Here is a 26,240-nt window from a genome sequence, read left to right as displayed (position 1 = left end):
GGCTACAATTAATCATTATGATGAGCAAATATGAAACAATATATCTATTTGTACCACAGATCAGACAGAAGTTAATTATTATGAACAGATGTGCTTAGATTGTATTAAAATTTATATTCCATGAAACTAAGTACAGAATAAAGTCATATATTTTAATGAACAACTACATTTCCTAGCTGTCTGGGTTTTTGTTGATGAGTAAAGTTCATCAGCAATCTAGACTGTTCAACACCAACCCATTCATTTTCAATTCTGCTGCCTTCATCTTCCTACAGACAGTGATTTTTATGCTGCTCTATTAACTAATTGTTTCAAAGGTATATTGACAACGCATCTATTCATCAGGAAAAACTTTCCTCCTCTACTCCCCACCCCAATTTATGGCATGCCTGATTTTCAAGATCCAGGGAAACAAATGCCTCAAGGATGCTCTTGCATATCTGAGTTCTCTCTATGGCTGATAGCTAGCAAGAGCAGCCTGTCAGAGGACAAAGAATTAAAATATCCCTTAGGTGTCTGTCTTCCTGAAAATGCAGGATTGTTCTCAACAGATTTTTTTTCTAAGCATTTCTTACATCCTTTTGAAATTAAAAAAAAAATGTATACAGGAAAGGAGTGGCTATAGACCCTACCCAGAGAAAGACATATCTGTCCAGGTCCAATATTCCATTTGATTTTCCACAACCATTTATAACCTAACAATAATACACTTTCACTAATAGTAGAAAAGAGAAAAAAATAAATGAAATCTGAAGATTTATCCAAATGATGAGCAGCAAGCGCAGCAACTAAAAAGATCTTACTATACAACAATGGCTTGAAATTCTGCCCTCACCAATATTCCTTGAGTTTCCATCAGTTTGCTCCACCCTACATTAAACAAGTGGCAAAATAGATGCCCTTTAAAAAACCATTGGGCTGAAAGGATTCCTTTATATTGCTTATCTCTAATAAAGAAATTTGCTTTGCTAGCAAAGGCTAGATAGCCAGAAAAGAAAACAAATTGAGTATCCAAGAAACACAGCTAGGAAGAAGATTCAGCAGCTTACCGCTAGAGTACTATCAAATCAAATAAATACTGGTCTGTAGAACTTAGACCCTTGGGCAAGAACGTACAGATAGTGGGATTTCCCAAAGAAGTGGAGGCTAAGAAGTATCCAAGACTCAAAACAGAGAAAACCCTATGTATTTTGGGAAGTTCCTGTATTATTACCAGAAATATTTTTTCCAAAAACTTTTCAACATGCCCTGAAGCTAATAGTTAGAAGAGTAATCATTTGACAAGTAGTGCCTGACAAAGAGGCAGAGGTAGTGGCAGTCAGCTATCAAGAATCTTTTCTGTAAAATGGACAAATAAAGTTCTTCCTATCACTGCCTTTTGCCATTGAAAATTCTGGGCAAGATTCTCCTCTCAGATCAGCTTCACCATGGGGTAACTCTATTTTCTTGGAGGGTGTTTACCCTGCTTTACAATAGCAGAATCAGAATAATAATCTTTTGGGGGAAGTAACTGAAACCAAGCAGTGTTAGTGAACCTGGAAAGGGTGCCACACTCACACAAAGAGAGTCAAAATATTACTGAATAATAATTAGGTAGTGCAGGTTGAACCTCTGAAATCCAGCACTCTCTGGTCTGGCAACATCCATGGTCCACAGATATTGCTGGATCAGAAAGCCCAGATCAGAACAGAGGCTGGCCAGAGTCAGAAGTGAAACCCCAGCTGGCAGGAACCCATGCATGGCTGGTGGCTAGGAGCACAGCCCAGGCCAGCTCAGTTGGGAGTGCAGGCATGGCTATGGCTGATGGTAGCAAGGGACAGTGCAGCATGGAGTGGAGCCCCAGCCAGGGCTGGCACAGCAGAGAGCTGATCCCAGTAGCCCATTGGGATCTGCTCAGTGGTTGGGGCTGGTACTCTGGAGAAAGGCTGACTCCTGGGAGGGAAGCCTTGAGTTCCCCTGGTCCAGCAAACTCTCTGGTGAGTGATCCCAAAGGTGCTAGACCAGGGAGATTCTACCTGTTTGAAAACAGTCCTTGATGATCAAACACCTTTAAATATTTCTGAACATAGAGGATAACTTACCTGCCATTGCAAAGTAAAATATTTTAATTATACAACTTTCAAGTCTTATGTGTCTTGAACTTTAATCCAGTTCTCCACCCAGCAACTGAGAGACTGCAGGTGGACTGGAGTCGATGTAGTCCAACTTTGGCACAAGCCCTGCCATGACCCTGATCAGAAGAGCTCCAAGTCTGCTGACTAGGCTGAAGCTCTTATTTAAGCCAAAGAAGTAAACAGGAAGTTGTCTGTACAATTGGACTTCACCTGCCATAGGCATAATCTATTCCAGACTCCTGATACTGATTTCCTGTTGATTTGATGCTAGGTAACTGGAACCAGAGGGCATCCTGGAACCAGAAGGCATTGCCCAAATCTTGCCTTCTGGTTCCAGCCCTCTAATTCCATTGCCTAAACCTGACCTCTTGGTATCCTCATTTGGCCTGACTCTTGATCCATACCTTCTCTTTTGATTCTTATCTATTGGTATTCCACCCCATCCTGAATCCTGACAATTAGCCCTAAACACTCGCCCCAGGTCTGACACTGACCTATAGTCCAGGCCACCCATACCCTATCCTTCATAACAACCTACCTCTCAGATACTACAGTGGTACTATTTCTTCATCTCTCTCAAATACAACATGCTAAAAAAGGTATTTTTAATTACTTGTATTGTGAGGCCAGACATGACAATCCTCTCTCATTGTACAAGTGGCACTTCCAAAAGTGGGATAACTAAAAAGAGTATCCTTGGATGCATACAGCAATTTCTGGTGTTGCTGCCTGCTTTGGTGGCATCACTGAGTGTCTTGTAAGATAAGGTCCCCATAACCATTCCAGTCATCTCTTGTCATGGTACAGTAGCTCTAAAATGCCCATTTTACAATAAACTCTCAGCATTTCCAAATGGCAGATTGGATTGTGGGTTGTTCATTTATTCTGAAATTGAAAACAATCTTCTAAAACCTTAGCTTCAAACATACTGCTGATGGAAACACGAAAAATGCTATTTCAAGAACATAAACATACAATTTCATATTTTATGAAGATGGCATCTAGATACATTTAGTGACTTTGTGAGGGATTACATGAAATAAATATTGTGGCTGAAGAAACCCTGTTAATATCACTAGAGTGATGCAGCCTATTATATATGTAATGTAATGTAATGTAAGAATAGCAGTATGTGTAAGAGTAATGTAAGAGTAGCAGTATGTGCTTATCTGAAGAAAGCAAATTCAATAATTTGCTACCAAAAAACTGATTTGGCATTTAATGAACCGATTAACAGCTTAAAAAATATGTCTATGCATTAAATTTAGTTTAGTAATATCAGCTTATGTTATCACTAAAACACTATTATACAAAAATAGAAAAGCCATATAAATAAGTATATTACTTGCAAAGAAAGCATCCATGTAATTTCCACCTTAGTCACCTTTATAAGGGAATTAGAAATGCAGCACAAAGAATACAATTTAAGAAGATAAAGGCAGTAATGGCTAAGTACCCTCTCTCAAGAAATTGATCTTAACAGATGTCCTCTGATAAATATTGCAAAAGCAGAAGAAATATATAAACAACCCCAAATCTTTGCAGAGCTCCCTGATGGAAAATCTCTCCTGAAACCTTAGGTATGGCAGTGTACAGTGAAAAAAATGTTGTGTAGTGTTAAGAATCTAATCCCGTATATCAATAACAGTTTCTGTTTATTTACTCGGTAAGTTAAAAGAATTCTAGGGTCGGATTTCACCCTAGGTTTCTACCCTAATTTTGGTACTTCCACACTGCCAGGATAAACCACCTGTGGCTTTTTGCTCTGCAGGTGAATAAATGCTCGTTCTTCAATCTTTTCAGATAGCTAAAATCTTCCATATTTACTATTAGCATCTCTGGAATCCTGTATATCCTGTTTAAGTAAGATCATTACGAAAAGCGAAAGGAAAATTATTCTGGAACCTTATTGGAACAAAAATCTCTAGATTCTCTATACAGGCAGTCCCCGGGTTACGTACAAGATAGGGACTATAGGTTTGTTCTTAAGTTGAATCTGTATGTAAGTTGGAAATGGCATCCAGATTCAGCCGCTGCTGAAACTGACCAGCGGCTGACTACAGGAAGCCCGAGGCAGAGTTGCTCTGCCCTGGGCTTCCTAGAATCAGCCGCTGATCAGTTTCAACAAGCTGAATCTGGACGCCAGTTCTTACATACAGATTCAACTTAAGAACCCCAGGTGTCCCCAAGTCAGCTGCTGCTGAAACTGATCAGCGGCTGATTCCAGGAAGCCGGGGCAGAGCAACTCTGCCTCGGGCTTTCTGTAGACAGCGCTGGTCAGTTTCAGCAGCGGCTGACTTGGGGATGCCTGGGGCAGAGCAGCTTGGGTGCTGCTGGGTTGCTCCAGTAACGCCGCTCCTCAGCGCTACTGGACCAACCCAGCAGCACCCAAGCTGCTCTGCCCCAGGCGTCCTGATTCAGCCGCTGCTGAAACTGACCAGCAGTGGCTGAATCAGGACACCTGGGGCAGAGCAGCTGGGGTGCTGCCGGGTTGGTCCAGTAGCACCCAGAGCGGCGCTACGGGACCAACCGGCAGCGCCCCAGCTGCTGTACCACAGGCGTCCGGAGCAAAGCCGTGGAGCACGGGGGCAGCGGGACAGCCCAAATGCGCCGCGGCTGTCCTGCTGCCCGCGTGCTCTGCGGCTTTGCTCCCCGTCTCCCTGGTCTGCTGGTCTCCAGCAGACCAGGGAGACGGGGAGCAAAGCAGAGCAAAGCCGCGGGGCACGCCGGCAGCGGGACAGCCGCGGCACGTCTGGGCTGTCCGCTGCCCACGTGCTCCGCGGCTTTGCTCCATTTTGCTCCCCGTCTCCCTGGTCTGCTGGTCTCCAGCAGACCAGGGAGACGGGGAGCAAAGCCGCGGAACACACCAGCAGCGGGACAGTCGGATCCGAGTAACTCGGGGACTGCCTGTAGTCTGGACTTCTATCATCCGGCAACATCTGTGGTCTGGTATCCCCATGGGAGCACTCATTTTGGCCAAGTTTACAACCTCCTGTTCTTAGACACCATTTTGAGGCACAGTTTTGATTAAAGCCATGTTTCTAAGAAATGTGTTAATGTACATTGAAAACTAAAACATAAATGTATGACAAATTCTGTGATCAGTTTGAATTATTATGACATCAATGACTTCTGCTTTGAAAATATTAAAGTTCTAAAAAAGCAAAATAAATGAATGACCACAGTACACTACAATGGTTGGAACAGTTTAGAGAAGAGATGAATAAGACAAGATAAGACAATGACATATGAAACACTGAATAGTGGAGAAAGCAATTTGGACTCAATTTCTCACGGCAAAGGAATATTCAATTAAATTGAAATTCAGCAAAAATTTAAAGCAGACACAAAATACTTGGTTACACAATGCATAATTAACCTATGGAACTAACTCCTACCAAATGTAATAGAGGCCAAGCACTTGGTTAAAAAAAAAAAGGACCAGACAACATTCTTACAGATAATATCTCATGTACCTGTCAGACGTTCTAGTTACGATTTATACACTTTCACAATTCAATTCATACACCAACCAAAAACAGAAGAAAACTTGAAAGAAACATCTTGTTTGTATAGGTTATTGCACCACTGTCCCTAATAAGGTGTCTTCCACACTCCTCTGAAGCATTTCATATTAAGCCATTGTCAGAGACAAGATATTGTCCTACAGGTTGTATCTCCATTTACCATGACTCTCTGGTCCGGCAACATCCATAGTCTGGCAGGACCATGGATGTTCCTGGACCACAGAATCCAGGTATAAGGAGGTAGGGTCACAGAGCAGGAACAGGGGTAGGGGGGTGCAACTCAGCCAGGAGCCCTGTGTTGAGGGGCTGGGGCACAGGAGGGAGTTCTGGCCTCTGCTGCCAAGTGGTAGCGGGGGGCTGGCAGTGGTCCCAGAATCCCATTATCTGCAGAGCCTCAGTTCTGACAGCCACTGCAGCCCCCGAAGTCTCAGCAGTCACAGGGCTCCGGCAGTCCCAGAAGCTGTGGCAGCTGCAGAAGCCACAGCAACCACAGAGTCCCAGCAGCTGCGGAGCCCCAGCAGCCCCAGAAGCCATGGCAGCTGCAGAGCCACAGAGCTCCTGACAGCCACAGGGCTCTGGCATGGGGAGCCACATCCAGGCAGGCAGCAGTGGGGCTCAGCTGGAGTCTTAGCCCAGGGCAGCACAGGCCATGTTAGGGTGGACCTTCCCTCATTCGGCAATTCCTCTTGTTCGGGATCAGTCAGGTCCTGAGGGTGCTCGTCAAGGGAAGGCCAACCTGTAGTAGAATCATTGTTCTGACTTAGCACAGCAATTCCTCTTACCTTATACCAATACGGTCTACAGAATTTAGAGGTGAGACCTGAAGCGTCCACAGAGTGGAAAACAGCCCAAGTAATATTCCTTTAAAGTGTCTAAATATGTAAAACCCACATTATAAACATAAAATTCTGCATTAAAATGGAACCAGTTCTCTAAGTTTTCTATGTGACAGACTGGAACATGCCTGTGTCAAATTATGGACAGGACTTTTAATGATGTATTGAACATGTCTAAACTTGCCTGTCTCACCACATTCCAAACAAGTGCCTTGAGCAGCAAGGATGTGTGATGCCTCTTTCAAGGGTTATTAGGGAAGTCCTCCAGACTAACTTCTGGAGCCATCAGCTTGGATTGCATCTCAGCTGTTGACTCAGCCTATGGAACCATGGGTTCTGTACACAGCAGCCTGGAGGGGTCAGCACAGCTGGTGAGGCAGGAGCATCTCAGTCTGAGTAAATGGCACAGAGGCAGCAATTCTATTTAAGAGCATGATTCTGCTGTGTGCCAAGCATCAGCATATCTGTGAAGGACATGCAAGAGTCAGGAGGGACTTAGCCCAGCCTGAAGGGTGGATCACCTTCAGACTCCACAGGGATAAGCTCAGTCTAGGGTAGAATGTGTCTTGGGACTTATGTTGTTTTCAAAGATTGTAACTCTCCAGTATTTTTAAGAGTACAATTTCTGTAGGTATGACATTCCTTTTCTGAATTTATGTTCCTTTGCCTCATTGGGGTTAAACTGCAAGTCCAAAGGGCCCCAGTCTACATGGAGCTCTGCAAGAGCATGATTAAGTGGCTGTGGGTGGTCAGGAGTCACAGACCCTAAGTTTGGAATCTAGGGCAGCTGAATGGAGGCCTTCCAGTCCCAAGGAAGAATTTAAACAAGAAAATTGAACATGGCAGTGTATCCTAGAAATCCAGCACTAAAAATTGGTTAATAGACTCTACTTACACCCCAATGGTTTGGCAGGACATAGGCCCCAGGGACTGGATCCACTCATAACTGACTGGCATCCATACAGTAAGGCATTTGACCCACTTATAAAACTCTGCTCACAGAATTCAAACATCAACTGCCAGAGAAGCTCCAGTGGGGAGAGTGCTCATAGAACTGGTCTCAGACATTGCTTTATGCAAGATTTTAACTCTCTATGGTACGTCTACATGTGCAGCCTAATTTGAAATAGGGCTGCACATGTAGGCATTCGAAATTGCAAATCAGGCCTGGGATTTAAATATCCAGCACTTGATTTGCATCTTCCTGGCCGGGTGCCATTTTTTGAAATTGACAAGACTCGACTAATTGCCCGCGTCTACACACGGCTGTGAAACAGCCGTTCGAAATAAAGCCCTATTTCAAACTACCTGTTAAACCTCATTGCAGGAGGAATAACAGGTAATTCAAAATAGGGCTTTATTTTGAACGGCCATTTCACTTCTGCGTGAAGATGCGGGCAGTTAGTCCGGTCTTGTCAATTTCAAAAATGGCTCCCGGCCGGGAAGATGCAAATCAAGCATGGGATATTTAAATCCCGAGCTTGATTTGCAATTTTGAATGCCTACATTTACAGCCCTACTTCGAATTAGGCTGCAAGTGTAGACATACCCTAAGATCCAAAAGTATGTGACTCTGGCAGACAATGTGTCTCAAAACTGTAAAGAAAGTCAGACCTAGAAGGACCAGCCTGCAGACTGGTGGGGAGACATTACTCTTTGTCACATTTCACATTCTCCCGAGTTTGGTCCCCTCCTCAGACTTCTTTTATTGTTCTCTTACATACCATTTAATGACACTCCATCATTTTAAAAAGGACAAAAAACTGCATTCACTATGGATAGTTGCTTAGTACACATGCACTACCAGTCACATTAAAAAAAACAGGGAGCCCTAAAGAGAGCTGGATTTAATCAGGAGGATGAAAGACAAAATGAAAATCTTCTCCCTTTACATTTAAAGAGGAGCTTCCTTAAGCTAAGATGATCTTTACTCTTTCTTCATCCTTGTTAAATACAAACTGTGCACTGTCAGACCATATTGGGTTTTTATGATTGAGATGCGGTAGTGGGTTTTGTAAATTGTGCATATATGGATAGCAAAGCTCTATTTACTGAAATGATTGGGCCATTTTCTACTGATCTAGCACCTTCCTCTCTTTTCCTCTTCCTAATCAAGGCAGAATGACATAGCCTGAAAAGCTTTGATCTTCCATTGCTCTGCTCTTCATTATTTTGATCTTTTATCAATCCCTATACTAATACATATCTGTAAAATATATTTTCTGTGTTTATGCCTTCTGGTTTCCGAAGGCATAAACTTGATCAAGACTTTTCACATAGAAAATAAATGCTGTATATAGTACTAAGTTTAGTACTTTTGTTTTGTTTTCCAGATACAAGTAGTACATTGAAAAACATTATGTCGGGAAACCAGCTTGTTTGCTTGTCTGAGAGGAATAAATTGCCTGTTACTGCAGGAAATCAAATATGTATAATTTTATCTGACATGGCCTTTATCATCTTTATTTTACAGAAAACCCCTTCAGATTGCCAAATTGCCTTTGGATAAAATGTAGCACTGCACAGATTACTGTCAGGATAAATTCTTATAAAAAGAGTCTACTCAGTTGATGTGGACTCAGAAGTGAAAGCAGAAGAGGACAATGATTGAAAAGAGCTGGATTCTCTCTTAATATTGTTTAGTACCTGTAAAAGAGGGAAACATCAGTTCTTTGACTGCCTCTGAATTACTGACACCATCATAATTACTTGAAATGGAAGCTGGACTAAACATGGAAAAGGAAGGGAATTGTGATTGCACTACTAAATATCTTGCTTCTAAGAAAGAGCTCTTTTCTCAACAATGTGTCATGAGACATCACAATCAAGTTTTCTTCACTTTGACCCATCAACTAAAATCAAAGTGGAGAAAAAAATGTTCTGCAAGAACACGTCACTAGGGGTATGTCTACACTACAGCGCTATTTCGAATTAACTTATTTCAAATTAGTTAATTCAAATTAAGCTAATTCAAAATAATGCATTTAGACACAAAACTAAATCGAAATAGCGTTTTTCTAATTTGAAATAGCACATCCACATTGAGTGGACCCTGAATCAAAGGTAAGGCTAGCCAGAACCAGTGCCAGCAGGACATCAGGGTCGGACTTAGTGTGGGGGGCTGCTGCCTCAGGCTTATCCGAGGTCTGTGCTTAAAGGGACCCGACCCCCCATCCCGGACAGACAGTTCTCAGGTTTCTCTCCTTGCTGATCTACCTCGATGAGAGACAGCAAATCATTTGTGTCTCGGAGTGCTCTGCTTGCCCTCACTCAGGACACCACGGCACTCTACAACAAGGAACCAGATCTGCCCCTGGGGACTGTGCTGCATCTCGTGGACACATTGTCAGCAGCCTGGCTGCACTGTCTTCAGGCTGCCATCCGGGAGGACCATCGAGGGGCAATCAGGATCCAGGGGGACCTGCGGGAGAGCTTCCACCTGAGGAGCACTAACAGTCTCCCCGGTCTGCCCCTCTGGGGGCTTGTGCCCCATTCCTCTCTCTCATCCTTCCACTTATCCTTCCCTAGACCCCCCCGTCCTTATGTCAAATAAAATATACATATTTTCAAAAATAGAAACTGTCTTTATTTAACACAACTGGGGGGGGGGGGAATGAATCTCTGGGGAGACTAGGGAAAGGAGGCGGGAGAGGGTAGGAGAGAGGGTGGGAGAAGGGAGGGGGAAAACTTGGAGGAGGGAGTTGGAAAGGGGAAGCAAGGGGAAGAAGGGGGAGGGGAAGCTCAGCACTCAGGGGTGGGGGGGTCTCACCAGGCCAACTGACTCCCAGCACCATGAGGGAGGGGGCCTCAGCATCCCCAGAGGGATGGGGAGGAGGATGTGGAGGTTGAGAAGAAAGAGGTGGGGGGGCAGAGGAACAGTAGCTGGGGGGGGGCAGCAGGAGCAGGACTGGCACGGGGCAGCACACTCTGCACCAGGGCCTGCAGATGGTGACAGATGGCACGAGCCTGGGCAAGCAGCTCCCGCTGGAACTCCTGGTCGTACTGCACCTGCTGCTCCATGATCCGGGTCTGGGGTCACAGGGCCTGCAGGTGATGTTCTCTGTACCCCTGCCACGTGGTGGTGTTCCTGCTGAGGCCGCGGGTGCAGGAGCATGTCCCGGGCGGGGTGGTGTGCACTGCATGTGCAGGTGGTGCAGCCGTGGAGAAAGAAGAGAAGTGGTCAGTTCTCCCTGGGGACGCAGTGGATGATGCCCAGCCCCCCCTGTGAGGTGAGGGCGACAGTGCCCTGCCCCTCCAGAGCTGATGTGTTTGCACAGAGGCCATGGTCGGCATATCTGGCTCTGCCCAGGAGTGGGAGTTGCCCCGAGACTGCACCTGTGCCCCTGTGCCCCTGTACTGTGTATAGTGCAGCCGGGGTGGGAGGGAGATGTTCCCTGCCCCTGTGCAGCGAGGGCGTGTGAAGGGAGGGTGTCCTGCTGTGTCCCTCCCCGAGGTCGGGAGTGTGTCGGGTCTCTTCACACACATGTGTGGCTATTGGGCCACAGCCTCTGTGTGGCAGGCAGCTGGAGCCACCTGCCCAAGAGTGGCACGGCATGTGCCCGCACGTGCACAGGTGACTGCGTGATCCATGGGAGGCATGGCCCATGTGCTCAGTCCCTGGTCTCCCTCCCCGCCTCCCCCCGGGTAGGGAACAGTGCTGGCACTTACCTGGTATGGCCTCCCCGGATGACCCTGACGACTCCAGTGCCAGGACAGCTGGTGGTGGCCCCTCTGCTACATCTGGGTCAGGGCCCTCAGCTCCTGGCTTGCTGCCCCCCTGGGCTGGCACGGACCGCCCCGCCCCTCAGGATTCGGTCGAGGGCATGGAAGTAGGGGCAGGTGGCAGCCCCTGCTATGGCGCCGCCCCTGGTGGCCTTGGCGTATGCCTCCCACAGCTCCCTAACTTTCAGGTGCACCTGGATCCTGGGTGCGCCTGTGTTCCTTGAGGGCCATGGTGGCCATTATGTGGCCATAGATGGCGGCATTCCTCTGATTGGTGCAGAGAGCATGAACATTGGGGGCCTCCCCCCACACCTCAATGAGGTCCATGATCTCCACCCCAGTCCAGGTGGGCACGCTTCGCCTACGCCCCCTGACTGGCCCCTGGTTGCTGGAGGACTGGGTGGGGGACGGCTGGCTGCCACTGTCTGCCATTGTGCGGCCACTGGGTGAGGGTCTGTGGCTGCTGGCAGGCCTGGCTCTGGCACGTACCCAGTGGCCAGACTCTACCCCTTTAAGGGCCCTGGGGCTGGGAGAGAGGAGAGTTTTCCTGGTTGTGCCCAGAGCGGCCGCCAGAGGAAACTGGGAATGGCTGGAGGCCCCCTATTTCGAATTAAGTGTCTACACAGCACTTAATTTGAAATAGCTATTTCGAATTTGGCATTATTCCTCATAGAATGAGGTTTATCAAACTCGAAATAAGTGCTCCACCATTTCTAATTAAATTTGAAATAGCGGTTTGCAAGTGTAGACTCTATTGAAGTTATTGACTATATTGAAATACAGTAATCTTCTGATAATCCAGCACCCCAGCCCCTCATAGCCCCCCCTTCCGATAGTCCTGCTCTGCCCCAAGCATCCCTGATTCAGCTGCTGCTGAAACTGCTGAAACCCTTGGTGCAGCGAGACCAACCCGGCAGCACGCTAGCTGCTCTGCCCCAAGTGTCCCCAAGTCAGCTGCTGCTGATACTGATCAGCAGCTGACTCCAGGACGCCTGGGGCAGAGCAGCTGGGGGGCTACTGGGCTGGTCCCACATTGCTGAGGTGCGGCACTACTGGACCAACCCAGCAGCACCCCAGCTGCTCTCCCCCAGGTGTTCACAAGTCAGCCGCTGCTGAAACTGATCAGCAGCTGACTCCAGGAAGCCCGAGGCAGAGCTGCTCTGCCCCAGGCTTCCTGGAGTCAGCCGCTGGTCAGTTTCAACAGCAGCTGAATCGGGAACCTGGGACAGAGAAGCTGGAGCACCGCTGGGTTGGTCCCACAGCCCCGAAGGACAGTGCTATGGGACCTACCCGGCAGCACTCCAGCTGCTCTGCCCCCGGCTTTCCCGATTCAGCCGCTTGTCAGTTTTAACAGCGGCTGAATAGGGGAAGCTGGGGGCAGAGAAGCTCCAATGGTCCGGCTGCCCAGAGCACTTCTGGGTTCCTGATGGTGCCGGACCATCAGGAGTGCCGGACCATCAGATGCCGGACCATCGGAGTTTTACTGTAACTACTGTTATTTCAAATTAACTTTGTAATGTAGACATACCCTAGGACTACATCTACATTGGCAAGATCTTTTACCGCAAGACTTTTTGCGTTAAAGTATTTGCGCAAGAGAGCGTCTACACTGGCATGTGCTTTTGCGCAAGAACATCTGTGCCAGTGTAGACGCTCTCTTGCGCAAGAAAGCTCCGATAGCCGTTTTAGCCATCGGACTTTCTAGCGCAAGAAATTCATGTTGCCTGTCTACACTGGCCTCTTGCTCAAGAACCCTTGTACAAGAGGGCTTATTCCTGAGTGGGAACGTCATAGTTCTTGCACAAGAAGCACTGATTTCACACATTAGAACGTCAGTGTTCTTGCATAAGAACTCGTAGCCAGTGTAGACAGGCGGCAAGTTTTTGCATAAAAGTGGCTGCTTTTGCGCAAAATCTTGCCAATGTAGACGTAGCCTAGGAGATCAATAGGGAGCACCATAATGATGATTAATTTCCATATACAACTCCATAACTTAACCCCAAACTGCAAAATGTATAGACACACACATGCACATGCATGCACACACACATTACTGTGCTTTCTAGTATAGGGAAAGCAGGAGAGAAAAGTAAGCTAGGACTGGAGGAAAGCTGCATTTTTTGTGAAGGAATTGGAGGAGAACTGCATTATTTATGAAACATAAGCGAGTTATGCAAGTAATTTGCAACTAGAACTGATAAAACCCCTTTGCACCACAATAAGCTATTATGTATGCTACATGTAGCACGTGTGTTGCAGAAATGCTACGTCAAATATTTGGGTGAGTTTTGAGAAATTGCATTTGGACTGATTTTGTGTAGCCCTTCCCCTGCATAGCTCAGCATTTTAGCTGCCAAGAAACTTAAAGGCAGCTATAAAACTCTCAAAACTATTTCATCCATTGCACCATATATTAACTCATTTGCTTTCTACATGTTAATCTATATTCCCAGGATTGATTCTAACATTATAAAACCCCAAGGAGTTTTTAATAGACGTATTTACAGTATAATCTGTCTCAAAAATCTCTTTTCATCCCCCCTCAAATGTGGAATTCCTACAATTGAGGTTTCATATGAACAAAAGCGACGAAGAGTCCTGTGGCACCTTATAGACTAACTGAAGTGTAGGAGCATAAGCTTTCGTGGGAAAAGACCCACTTCGTCAGATGCATGTATTTCAATATAGTCAATAACTTCAATAGAGTCTACACTTGCAAACCGCTATTTCAAATTTAATTAGAAATGGTGGAGCACTTATTTCGAGTTTGATAAACCTCATTCTATGAGGAATAACGCCAAATTCGAAATAGCTATTTCAAATTAAGTGCTGTGTAGACACTTAATTCTGGAATTCCACTACATGCATCTGACGAAGTGGGTCTTTGCCCACGAAAGCTTATGCTCCTACACTTCAGTTAGTCTATAAGGTGCCACAGGACTCTTCGTCGCTTTTGCAGATTCAGACTAACACGGCTACCCCTCTGACATATGAACAAAAGTATCAGACTTTCGAGCAAGACCTCCAGACTTCCAATACCCTCTCCTCTTGCTTCCTTGCTTTTTTTCTCCTTGTGAGATTTTATCTCAAGATTGTCAAAACTCAAGAGATTTTGGCTGATTGAATCCAAATGTAAAATTGATATCCTATAGTAAACTGTTCTAGATCTAAACACTGCCTCTTAACCCCATATAATAAAACAGAAAGAATTCTGTATCTGTAATCATGTCATTTTCAAATGTAAGATGTGTACACGCAAGTTGATATTTTGAAAGGACTTGACTATAAATACAGCATTATTTTCTATTTGAAAAATTTCCAAAGTATTTTCCATAAACAGATAATATAGACACTTACAGAAAGAGAAGATCGGCTTAGGGTAAAATTGTCAGTTGCATCTACGTGACTTGGGGGCCTAACTGATACAGGCAGTCCCCGGGTTACGCGGATCCGACTTATGTCGGATCCATACTCATGAACGGGGCTTTTCTCGTCCTGAAGGATGCGGGCGGTGGGACCGCCCAGACGGGCCGCGGTCCCACCGCCCACGTCCTCCGGGGCGAGAAAAGCTGCTCCGCGTCTCCCTGGTCTGCTGGAGGGAGGCCTCCCCCAGCAGACCAGGGAGATGTGAAGCAAAGCCGCGGAGGAGCAGGGCGGCGGGACCGCAGTGTGTCTGGAGGGTCCCGCCGCCCGGGTCCTCTGCGGCTTTGCTCCGCATCTCCATGGTCTGCTGGGCCCACCCCCCCACTAGCAGACCAGGGAGACGTGGGGCAAAGCCGCAGAGGACCCGGGCAGGGGGCCCGTGGCGCATCTGGGTGGTCCCCCCGCCCGGGTCCTCCGCGGCTTTGCTCCGAATCTCCCTAGTCTGCTGGGGGGCGCAGCTAGTGCGCCCCCCAGCAGACCAGGCTTTTCTCGGAACGCCCGTGGTAGAGCAGCTGGGGCGCTGCCGGTTGGTCCCGCAGCGCCGCTCTCGGCACTACTGGACCAACCCGGCAGCACCCCAGCTGCTCTGCCCCAGGCGTCCTTATTCAGCCGCTGCTGGTCAGTTTCAGCAGCGGCTGAATCAGGATGCCTGGAGCAGAGCAGCTGGGGTGCTGCAGGGTTGGTCCAGTAGCGCCGAGGAGCGGCGCTACTGGAGCAACCCAGCAGCACCCCAGCTGCTCTGCCCCAGGCGTCCCCAAGTCAGCCACTGCTGAAACTGACCAGCGGCTGACTACAGCACCCCAGCTGCTCTGTCCCAGGCGTCCAGATTCAGCTGCTGTTGAAACTGATCAGCGGCTGATTCCAGGAAGCCCGGGGCAGAGCAACTCTGCCTCGGGCTTCCTGTAGTCAGCCGCTGGTCAGTTTCAGCAGCGGCTGAATCTGGACGCCAGTTCCGACTTACATACAGATTCAACTTAAGAACAAACCTACAGTCCCTATCTTGTACATAACCCGGGGACTGCGTGTATTGAAAACTAAATATGATTAAGACTCTATAAGCAAATGTCACTTTTAAACTGAGATGTAGGTACTTTGAAAATTCTATCCCCACTATGTACAAAGAAATTTCACACTCTATGGGTGAAGAACAATGGGAAAAAAACTTTTATGGAAAGCATTTAAGGCTTCAGTTTGGTGTTTTTCATTGTTTAGAAGTAGTATTAAGTAGCTAGATAAAAATGTAGAGCATCATTGGATGGCAAGCAGGTTAATTACATACAATTAAACAATTAACTGATCTTCAGGAAATGAGAGCCAAAAAGGAAGAAGTAATGAAGAAGACGGCTTCCTTTTCTTTCTGTCACTCAATAGCTATCTAGATACCTCCATTATGCTTTCACTGTAGTACTTGAATGACACTCAAATTGTCAACTTTATCCTCCCTGCATGATAAGAAGTAGTCAGAAAAATGAGAAAATAGAATGAATTGTAGAAATACCACTACTTGCACTTCGCTGGTAAGAATACATTAATATTTCTAGTCTCTCTCAACTGTAGAACTATATCTCAATTTCAAACTTGTTATAACAGAGCAATGCCATTTCAACTTTCTAATAATAGATGGAATTTATTTTAAGCATATTTTAAAGTAGTACTTCCGTAATTCAAACAGATGACTGTTTTGGGCTTTTCTGAATATGTATTAATGTCCTACAATACTATACAACATTAGTCCACTACTCTATCCTCCTATCAATGCTTCATCAAAACCAACTCTGCTCATCAGTCAGAGGTAGCTGATTTTTTGTAACTTACTAAATTGGAACCATCAGGAAACCTGTATAAACTACATGAGCTTATTGCACCACACTCCCTTCCCTGGTGTTTGTTATGCTCATTTGTTTCATATTGCATTGTCTTAAAGAGAATTTGGTTGCAGTCCTAGATTGGTGATTATTAATCATTTTGGATCAAAACATATGTACATAAATAAAAAAAATCCTTTATTTAACTATACTGTGGGAAAAGAAAGGTGAAATAAGAGAAACTAGAAGGAAGGGGAGGTCAATAAACTGTTCAAGCTGGGATAGCAGAGTTACTTGAGGCCTCATCTGGAAGAGCAAGTGAAAGGTACAGAATCACAAGACATTTCTACAAATAACAATGAAAGGCAGTTACCGTCTGCAAATGATAGGAGAGGAGCAATTAAGCGTGATATTATTAACAACAATCCTGCAAGAATACAGACTATCCAAGTCTCAGGAATGTACAACACATTTACAAGTGTAACTGTTTTAAAGTTCATTCAAATTTAATGTTAATGAACAATTTGATCATGACATAAAATATAATAATCCTTAACTTTCATGTGTGAGAGAATTCAGACAAATCAAGAAACTCATGCTGAAAATTTCAGGGCTGCCCCCCAAAGTGAAGATGCAGATCCTGTATGGACTTTGTCTAATACCCTCATACTCTCCTCCTGGCCTCACCCTACAAACTTTTTTTTCTCCAGTTTGTTTTTCGGATCCTCATCACTGTGACGTCACACACCAGATCAGTGTTTATGCACTAGTTATCCTCTTCTGAAGGCAATATGTATAGCAGAATGCTACAACTTGATAATGCACTAGATAAACTTTAAATTGTATATGGAACGTGAGCACATTTCTGAATGCTACATTCATAGACCTAAACACAAATGCACACACATCTCCTTGAGAACCTTGACAGTCCTCTTTTCCTCCATTTTCCCATGGTTTGGAGGAATTTTGACTGCACCTTCCTATATTTCTCTTACCAGTGATTAGAGATGTTTCCGTGGCTCCAAAATATCACTGATTCATTGTGCTGAGTCCACAGATTTCTGCACTGCATCTCTCTCTCTCTCTCTCTCTTTCACACACACACACACACACACAGAGAGAGAATTGCTGACAAGTTCAGATATTCAAGTTCACCATGCTGCGTACCCCAAATTTAGTGGTTCATAGAGTCTGATGCCTGAGACATGCTTGGAGACCTTAACCCTCACTAAAGATTATAGGCATTGTCTTAATGGCAAAACTCCTGCCAGAAACATGGTCAGACACAATGACGGTTGTGACACGCAAAGCACAGCTCAATATAAGATCCTTATTTAAACAGTAACAGAAGGAGCTAATAATTACAGGGAAGCCACTGACAACAGGAAAGAATTATGCACAGGATTGTATTACCAAATACCTATACTACCACTGTTGAATTTAATCATGAATCTGTACTTTTGCCAAATGTTATGTCAGAAACTCATTCAATATAAACTTAAAACGATCACATTGTCAACTGAAAGTATTCCAATGTTTGTATCTTGAAATCAATGGTTCTGTGAGAAAACAGTCTGCAGTATTTCACAGTGGAAGTATATAATTAATAAATCTTTCCATTCAGCTGAACAGCAATTACAATAACCACATACCTAACAGATAATAAGCAGTGTCTGATAATTGTTTTACAAGCAAAACAAAAATGACAACATTGAGGCATTGTGATGACATTTCATTATAACTGGGTTTCCACAAAATAATTATAATACAAACAATAGTAAATTATATTGCCTTTACTATGCTACAACTTGATAATGCACTAGATAAACTTTAAATTGTATATGGAATGTGAGCATATTTCTGAATGCTACATTCATAGACAACACAGTACATCTTTTTGTCTTATTTGGTTGCAGAATACTAATTTACCTCACTTTTTTGTTCCACAAACTGTATCTCTAGAGACAATTCTGTGAATATTTTTGATTATCAGATTTTCCTGAAAAAATCACCACATTTAAACACACAATCACTAGAACTGCAGATGAGATTGTTGGGGATTTTCCCACATAACGATCAGTTTTTAATCTGTGCATCATTCTAAAACTGCTATTTGTACAACATACTTGCACTGCCACAAAAGTTACAAGGCAGACCCCGAAACCTGCACTGAATGGCTATGTCTAGACAATAGAATTTTGTCGGAAAAATGGCCATTTTTCCAACAAAACTTGGGTTACATCTACATTGCAAGCGTGTTCTTTCAACAGAAAATCGAAAGAACAGAGGGCTTTTTGCGCAATTGGTAATCCTCATTCTAAGAGGAAGAAGCCTTTTTGCAAAAGAATTCTTTCGCAAAAAGGTATGTGTGGACTGGGAAGAGGGAGCTTTTCCAGAAGAAGAGAGAAGAGGAAAAACCACAGTTGCCCTGGTGGCCAATCTGTCCATAGCAATCACTGCTTACATACAAGATAGTACCCAGGCAGTCTGGACACTATCTTTCGAAAAAGCACATCACTTTTTCAATGCACTTTTGCAGTGTGGATGCTCTCTTGCCCAAGAGGATTTTTTTGGAAGATCTCTTCTGAAAAATGCTTCTTGTGCAAGAAGCCTGCAGTCTACACGTAGTCAAAGAGACAAAATATTCTTATATTCTCTGTAATGAGTCTGATATTTTTTTATTCAGATTTCTATATTACCCATTTAAACATTATCATTTTATTAAATGGCCTATATCTCACACTTAACATGCAAGGCATCTAAAGTACTGCCAAAGTAATTTGATTTGAAGAAAGCAAGAGGAGAGGTTCTAACTGAATTGTCATGGTCAAATAGTCTGCTGTAGTGTGTGGATAAGCAAACCATTGTCAACCACATACAAGATCACATTTTCTCTCTTGATCCATGAATGAAAAAGACTAGGAATGATGCAAGACTGACTGCTCAGCCCTTGAAGGAGAGGCACTAATTTGAATGTGTCTCAAACAACATCTTCTGCCTGGTGGCTACAGCAGAACCTATAACATATGGGCCCCCTACACTGGCCCCTTCTTCGGAAGAGGCATGCTAATTTACAACTTTGGAATAGGGAAATCCATGGGGGATTTAAATATCCCCCGCAGGATTTAAATAAACATGGCCGGAGGATCTCTTATTCCTACTTGCAAGGGCTTTATTACGGAGGATCGCGCCAGTCTGGACGCTCTTTTCCGGCTTTTCCCCAAGCCAGAAAAAAAGCAGCGGCCATGTTTATTTAAATCCCGTGGGGGATATTTAAATCCCCCATGGATTTCCCTATTCCAAAGTTGTAAATTAGCATGCCTCTTCCGGAGAAGGGGCCAGTGTAGACGTAGCCATGCAGACTTGTTTGGCTTAGGGGGAGTGGGGATGGGTAGGACAGACCATTCAGAAACCCAACAGATGCCTTTCATGCCCCTCCCCCCACCCTTATTATCCTTAATAAAGAGAAGCAGCAGCAATTTAACCAATCAGGTAGGAGAGCTTCATATGCAGGGAAGCAAGTAATTCAGTTGAGTTGAGAGGTTACAAATGGGTCCCATTACAGCATGCTCCACTAATGACTGCAGGACTTCATTAATATTCAGGTCCAGCAGAGTCAGGGATATAAAAAAAGACAGTTTCTACTCTTTATTCGGCACTGGTGAAGCCACATCTGGAGTATTGCATCCCGTTCAGAGCCCCCCACTACAGAAAGGATACGGACACATTGGAGAGGGTCCAGTGGAGGGCAACCAAAATGATTAGTGGGCTGAAGAACATGACCTATGAGAAAAGGCTGAGAGATTTCAGCTTATTTAGTCTGCGGAAGAGAAGAGTGAGGGGGGATTTGATAGCAGCCTTCAATTTCCTGAAGGGAGGTTCCAAAGAGGATGGAGAGAGGCTGTTCTCAGTAGTGATGGATGGCAGAACAAGGTATAATGGCCTCAAGTTACAGTGGAGAAGGTCTAGGTTGGATATTAGGAAAAATTATTTCACTAGGAGGGTGGTAAAGTACTGTAATGGGTTACCTAGAGAGGGGGTGAAATCTCCATTCCTAAGTCCGGGCTTGACAAAGCCCTGGCTGGGAGGAATTAGTTTGGGTTGTTCCTTCTTTGGGCATGGGCTGGACTCAATTACCTCCTACTGTCTCTTCCAGTCCTAGGATTCTATGAACTGTTTCCACGAGATGTAACAGTTAACTCAAACTAATGACTTCGTTCGAGTTACCGTTTGACTGCCGCATGTAGCCGCGGGCAGTTAGTTTGGACTAAGGGGATTTAAAAATGGCGCCTGGATGGGAAGATGCAAATAAAGCCTGGGATATTTAAATCCCAGGCTTTATTTACAACTTCGAATGCCTACATTAGCCTCCCTAGTTCAAACTAGGGGGCTAGTGTAGACATACCCTAAGTCATTAAATGAGGCTTCTCTAGGGGGATGTTTTTGCTTTGCTTTAGAAGAACCTCTGGTAATTGGTGATGGAGGATCAGAATATATGGTCTTATCTCCAGAGGCTTTGCCAAGGTATGCTGAACAGAAGTAAGATTGGTAAACAAGGGAGAAAAGTAAGATGTTCCTAGAATATGACAGAGTATGAGGTACAATAATAAGGTATTAATTCCATGGAAGGAAAAATGTTTCTTTATTATTAAATTTGTTACCACTATATTTTCATGATTGTTTTAAAGTGAAGCCTCATTACAGTCTGTCATACATGAACATTTACTTTATCCAACGGCTTTTGAAAAAGACTTCAAAGAAGCTTTCATAATATATGCTATGCAACCACTAATTAAACACTACCAATCCTTTATAATGAGCAATACTCCTCTGCCTGTCCCAATCTAAATTTCTAAGGATAGCTGATTATGTCAGAGTTAAGATAAGAGGTCATTTCTTGAGGATCTTCCATCACAGACATCAGAGAGCAGTAAAGTCATTGAAGGGCAGCGAAAGCAGCAGCAATTTTCTCAGTCTTGACACTTTCTAGTAAATTAGTCACTTGTCGAGCAAAGTGACAGTTATGCAGCCACACAAACTCTGGTAGAGCTCTTCATTTATTCTTGGAAATGTTATCAATGTCACTGACAAGTAACAGTAAAGTCCCTAACCTGTTTCCTTCTGAAATGCCCTATCTGAAGGGGCTTCTTGCAAATCATTTCTTAATGAGGTTTAAATGACAGGTATTATTTTTAACTTCAGGAATAGCAAACAGGAAAGTAGGGAAAACATTTTCTATTTTAACTAAATCACCCTATGGAGGTCGATGTATGGGATATGAATAAAAGATATATGTTATTTAACAAAACAATATCATATTATGGGTAGTTTAATGATACCTTATTATAATTGTTATAATTACTAAATAAGCAATCATTAAAAAGTGCAAATACATAGGACAATAAGAGATTGACAAATGTCTGCATATACTGTAAATTAATCAGAGTCAGATTCTGATATTTTTACTCGTGTGTAAGTGGCATCTGACTCCACCAGTGATTTCAGTGAGACCATTCATAAAGTAAGGTGCTATTCAACTTAGGTAAAATTATCAGAATCTGGTCCAGAAATGGGAATGGAAGTCTGAGTGCTGTAAAATACTGGTGGTAGGAGGAGTTAAGTATAAATATCTTTTTTAATGATTTTGCTTATTTTATTACACATAATTGATATGAATTTCATGTTCCTGTAATTTGCTAGGTGTGGCAGCCCCAAAGACTGAAATCCTCTTATCTAGACAGGAATGGAGAGCAGGGCAAATTCACATAAGCATTGTTTGGTGCATAAGTACATCTTGGAAATGTCATGCAAACTGCTTCAGCTTAAAAAAATATGGCCCCTCTGCTGCATCTGCTGTAAGGAAACTAATCAGTAGGAAGTGTGGTGCTGCTATTCTGTATGTGGACTTATGCCTGGGGAATCTGAGTGTAGCAGGTCAAGATGCACCTGTGCTCTGCAATCCCTTGATGATACGCCAGAGTTCAATATCCTCCATGATGAGGCTCTTGTTGACTGAAGTGAGACTGGGATCAGACATCTAAATATTTATTGTTCAAGTTCAACTGCAGGAGCTCCAAAACTCTTAACTACCTTGTTGTTCTAAGCAGTAAAGCAGGTGCAGTTACCACTGTGTCCCAGCTGCTGTGGAAGGCACCAGTCACAGGAAATGAAAGCAGCAGGACAGCAAGAGGAGGTTTCTCTTTAGTAGCTGAACTACAGGAGCAGTGACAAGCTGGTTCCTTCCCTTTTAGCAGCAGTGGGAGCAGAAGCCCAGAGAGGGGACTGGTGTGACAGAGCCTTGGATTGGATTCTGATATTTTAACAGCATCACAAATTATGCTTCACCCCATGTTATCAGGGTCCTTCCCTGTGATAAAGATTTTCCCCTCCTGACATGCATACCAAAAAGCTCATGTACCTATTAGAACAATAAAGATTATGTTCAGTTCCCACAAAGAATGGGAAATAAATATGGGGGTGACATTTCAATGTACTGAGCCCTCTTCAGAACCCTGCTGTGGAAGGTGATGTGGCAAAACCTTTCAGTCCATTATATGTTCAGTTTTCAACATCAGTTTAGAAAACACCAATTCTTCCTCCATTTCCAGCCCACACGCTAACAAGGATTCTCTTTCCTTTCCTTTGTTTCCAGATTATGCAACAAAAGGTGTTAATCTTTCAATAAGAGAATTCTAATCCTATTAAGGAGTAAATGGTTACATCAAGTTCATTGTAGTTTAAGATTCCCAAAGAATAAGGTTTTTCCCAATAAAAACAACATTTAGTTAAAAACCGTATTGAACTTCTTAGCAGACTGAGAACAGTCAAACCTCTTAGCGACTATGCAGGAATAACAACAGTTTTTTGCACTCTTACACTCAATAATGCAAGTTTTCTCAGCTTAATTGCCTATGTAATAGGATCTTCATACAGACGAAGCCTAGGCAGTGGATAATGGATGCTGAGGACAGCTAAGTTGGGGGAGATACTGGGGAGTAGATTGGGGGCAGGGAGAAGGCAGAATGTTGAAGGAGTTCTGGGCTCAGAGCTCCAACCAGAGTCGATAGAGCTCTGCCATAGTCAATGCAGAGGTTGGCTAGGGTCATGGGGAGGAGGGAGGCTGAAAGCAGCAAGTGGGGGTGGGCCTTGACCAGAAGAAGAGAGGCAGAGACTAGCTTTCCCAAGGGCAAGCTTCACCCACTGCCCATGTTTCCAAGTGCTTAATTATTAAGGGCCAAAGTCTCATTTCTTCTCTCCCACACTGACCAGTACTTTACATCTCAAATAGACTCATTGAGAATCCAGACCCATGTAAATTATTGATGATCTAAATATAGCAAACATATAGAAGGATGAGATTTTTATCAATAAATGTCAGTAAAAGTTGATTTCACTATTCATGCACTAGGGACAAAAAGAATTTCTATGTATACTAATTAAAGCTAAGTATGTGTCATGGATATTTTTAGTAAAAGTCACAGAAATGTCGCAACTTTGATTAATTTTTCTGTGACTTCTATTAAAAATATTCAAGACAAAACGGGGATCCATGGGTCCCCACACAATGGGAAATGAGGCAGCTCCACAACTGCTAAGAGCTGCTGGGATCCCCACCAGAGATATTGGAGCTCCAGGATCCCCTCTCATCCACAGCTGGGAGCTACCATGGGTGACAGGGAACCTGCAGCACCCAGGAACCGCAGGGCTACCCCATTGCCCACAGTTCTGGGGGGCCAAAATTGCAGGGTTTTCGCACCTGCCATTGTGCCTGGGACCTGTGGGGTTCCACCCACTGCCTGCTGCTCTAAGGGTCTCCACCACCTGGCAGCCAGAAGCTGGGGTTTCCCACCCCCATCCACAGCAGCTGGGAGCTAGAGGACATCCCCACCACTTACGGTGGGTTTTAGTTCTAGGGGGCTGACAGAAGCAGCAAGGGTATCCTGCAGCCCCTGGCCCATGCAGAGAAGTCAAGGAGGGAGTTTTTATAGCTTCCCGCGTTCCATGTGGTCCAGATATTATTGCTATTGCAATGGAAGTGGCAGGGTGAGGTGCTGAAGATGAAGCAAATTGCACCATTTACCCAAAAGGTTACAGAGGAGCAACAATAAGCTGAAACGTCAATTCCCCTTTGAACCACATAGTATTGACTGGGAAGCAACACCGTGTCCATGTAGCCCAGGTAGGATTCCATTCATCTGTCCCAGGTCCTCTGAGCATAGAGCAAAGCTCTTTTCTGCAGACATTTTTCTTGCCTAAGATTTCATCCAACTGTATTTTAAATTCATCATCCCCCTAGTCTTAAATTAGTATTCCATGTGCAGCCTGTTTCTGCAAAGGCTCTCATGCCTGGAAAATGTTTTCTTGAAAAGCTGTTGTTCCTATAACCCATGTATATATTTTCTGAATGGTGTTTCACACCTGTTTCCTTTGTTGACTTCAGAGACCTGTACTGTTTCAAAATTTGTTTCAGGGTTATCTGGCCAAGAGACATTATTGTTGTATCAGTTTGCAATGTTCTTCATAATCTTTAAGCAAAAATTGGTGATTAGACAGCTGGCAATTTACACTCCTCATCAGCATCAGTAAAACAAAGTATTTTCTATGAAAATAAAGTGAATTGTCTGCATTACAATACACTTAGTTTTCAATCTATGAAAAGCACATACAATATACTACAGTCTAGAAATGGGAGAGAATTAATGTAAATTTTAGCTTAACCTTCATGGAGAGAAAAGAGGCTTACCTCTCGACTGCAAACCACGGCCACATGCTTCATTGATGCCCAATATGCCCTGTCTCACAGAATCTGGCACCAATACACAGTGACTCCATTTATGGGTCTTCCATCTATGAGAATAAACAAAGAGTTAAGGGGTGTGTACTGTTACAGTTATTTGGAGAAGACAAAAAATCATTTAGCTGGAGTGAAGGCAGAGGCTACATATCAGTAATTTATAGGTTATAAATAACCCTACAATAATGTTGTAATTTTCCCTCAAACAAGCTTTACCAACTTAAATTCAGATTTAAGATTTAAAACGTATAAGAAATCTACATCAGCCCCCAAAATTGTTCTTTTCTTGTTTACAGTCCTGGGCCTGATTCAAAATCTACTAAAATCAAAGGGACTTTAGTAACTTCTAGATTTGACTCCAATCTTACAAACCCTTATTCTTGAGGTTAATAAGTGTGCAAAAGCTGCCTTTTACATTATAATGGTGATATTTAAGAATGCAGGTGAGCATCTGCCCATATATTTTTGCAGTTGCTTACAGGCATGTATGCATGAATGTCTACTGTAATGGGTGGCTTTGTCTCTATATGCATTTTTAATCTTTTTCAGGTCCATGTTGTAATGTCATGATCTGGGATTCAGAAATGTTAACACAAAGATATAGATCTCTATTTACTAATACTTGTATAACAGATGGTCACAATATTTTACTGAAGAGTGGCAAATAGTTTCCATCATTGGGCTATTTTTCTACTCAGATACTAAAAAGTACATATTATCCCGTGTGCACCTGCAGAGAAGGTGGAGTTATCTGCAATAACCATGCAATTATCATTAAGGCAGTTTAGTGACTACCATTAGATTAAAATGATATTTAAAATACATTCAGGGTTTGTTTGTTTGTTTTCTCCTGGCATCGTCACACATTTTGAAAACCAAAGGTTGTCTTTTTAGGATTGTGTTTACATTGAGGCTCATTTTTGTGAAACTAGATACTACTTCTAGTAAAATGCATGGGTTTTTTTTATACAGAACTAATAATTATATATTATTTTATAATGTTTTATGAAAAATATCAA

At 43.8% G+C, this 26,240-nt stretch overlaps 1 protein-coding gene across 1 annotated transcript in view; it reads right to left on the bottom strand.

Annotated features, from left to right (window-relative positions):
* THSD7B (thrombospondin type 1 domain containing 7B) overlaps positions 1 to 26,240 on the bottom strand; it is a 623,878-nt gene that overhangs the window by 229,116 nt on the left and 368,522 nt on the right. The window contains exon 12 of the mRNA XM_075933305.2: positions 25,171 to 25,274. Coding sequence (XP_075789420.2) covers positions 25,171 to 25,274 — 104 coding nt within the window. The remainder of the gene's footprint in view (positions 1 to 25,170; positions 25,275 to 26,240) is intronic.

This window comes from Pelodiscus sinensis, chromosome 7, assembly GCF_052426305.1.
Source record: "Pelodiscus sinensis isolate ZL-2025 chromosome 7, ASM5242630v1, whole genome shotgun sequence".
Lineage (NCBI taxonomy): Eukaryota > Metazoa > Chordata > Testudines > Trionychidae > Pelodiscus > Pelodiscus sinensis.
This window is presented reverse-complemented; position numbering and strand designations above follow the sequence as displayed.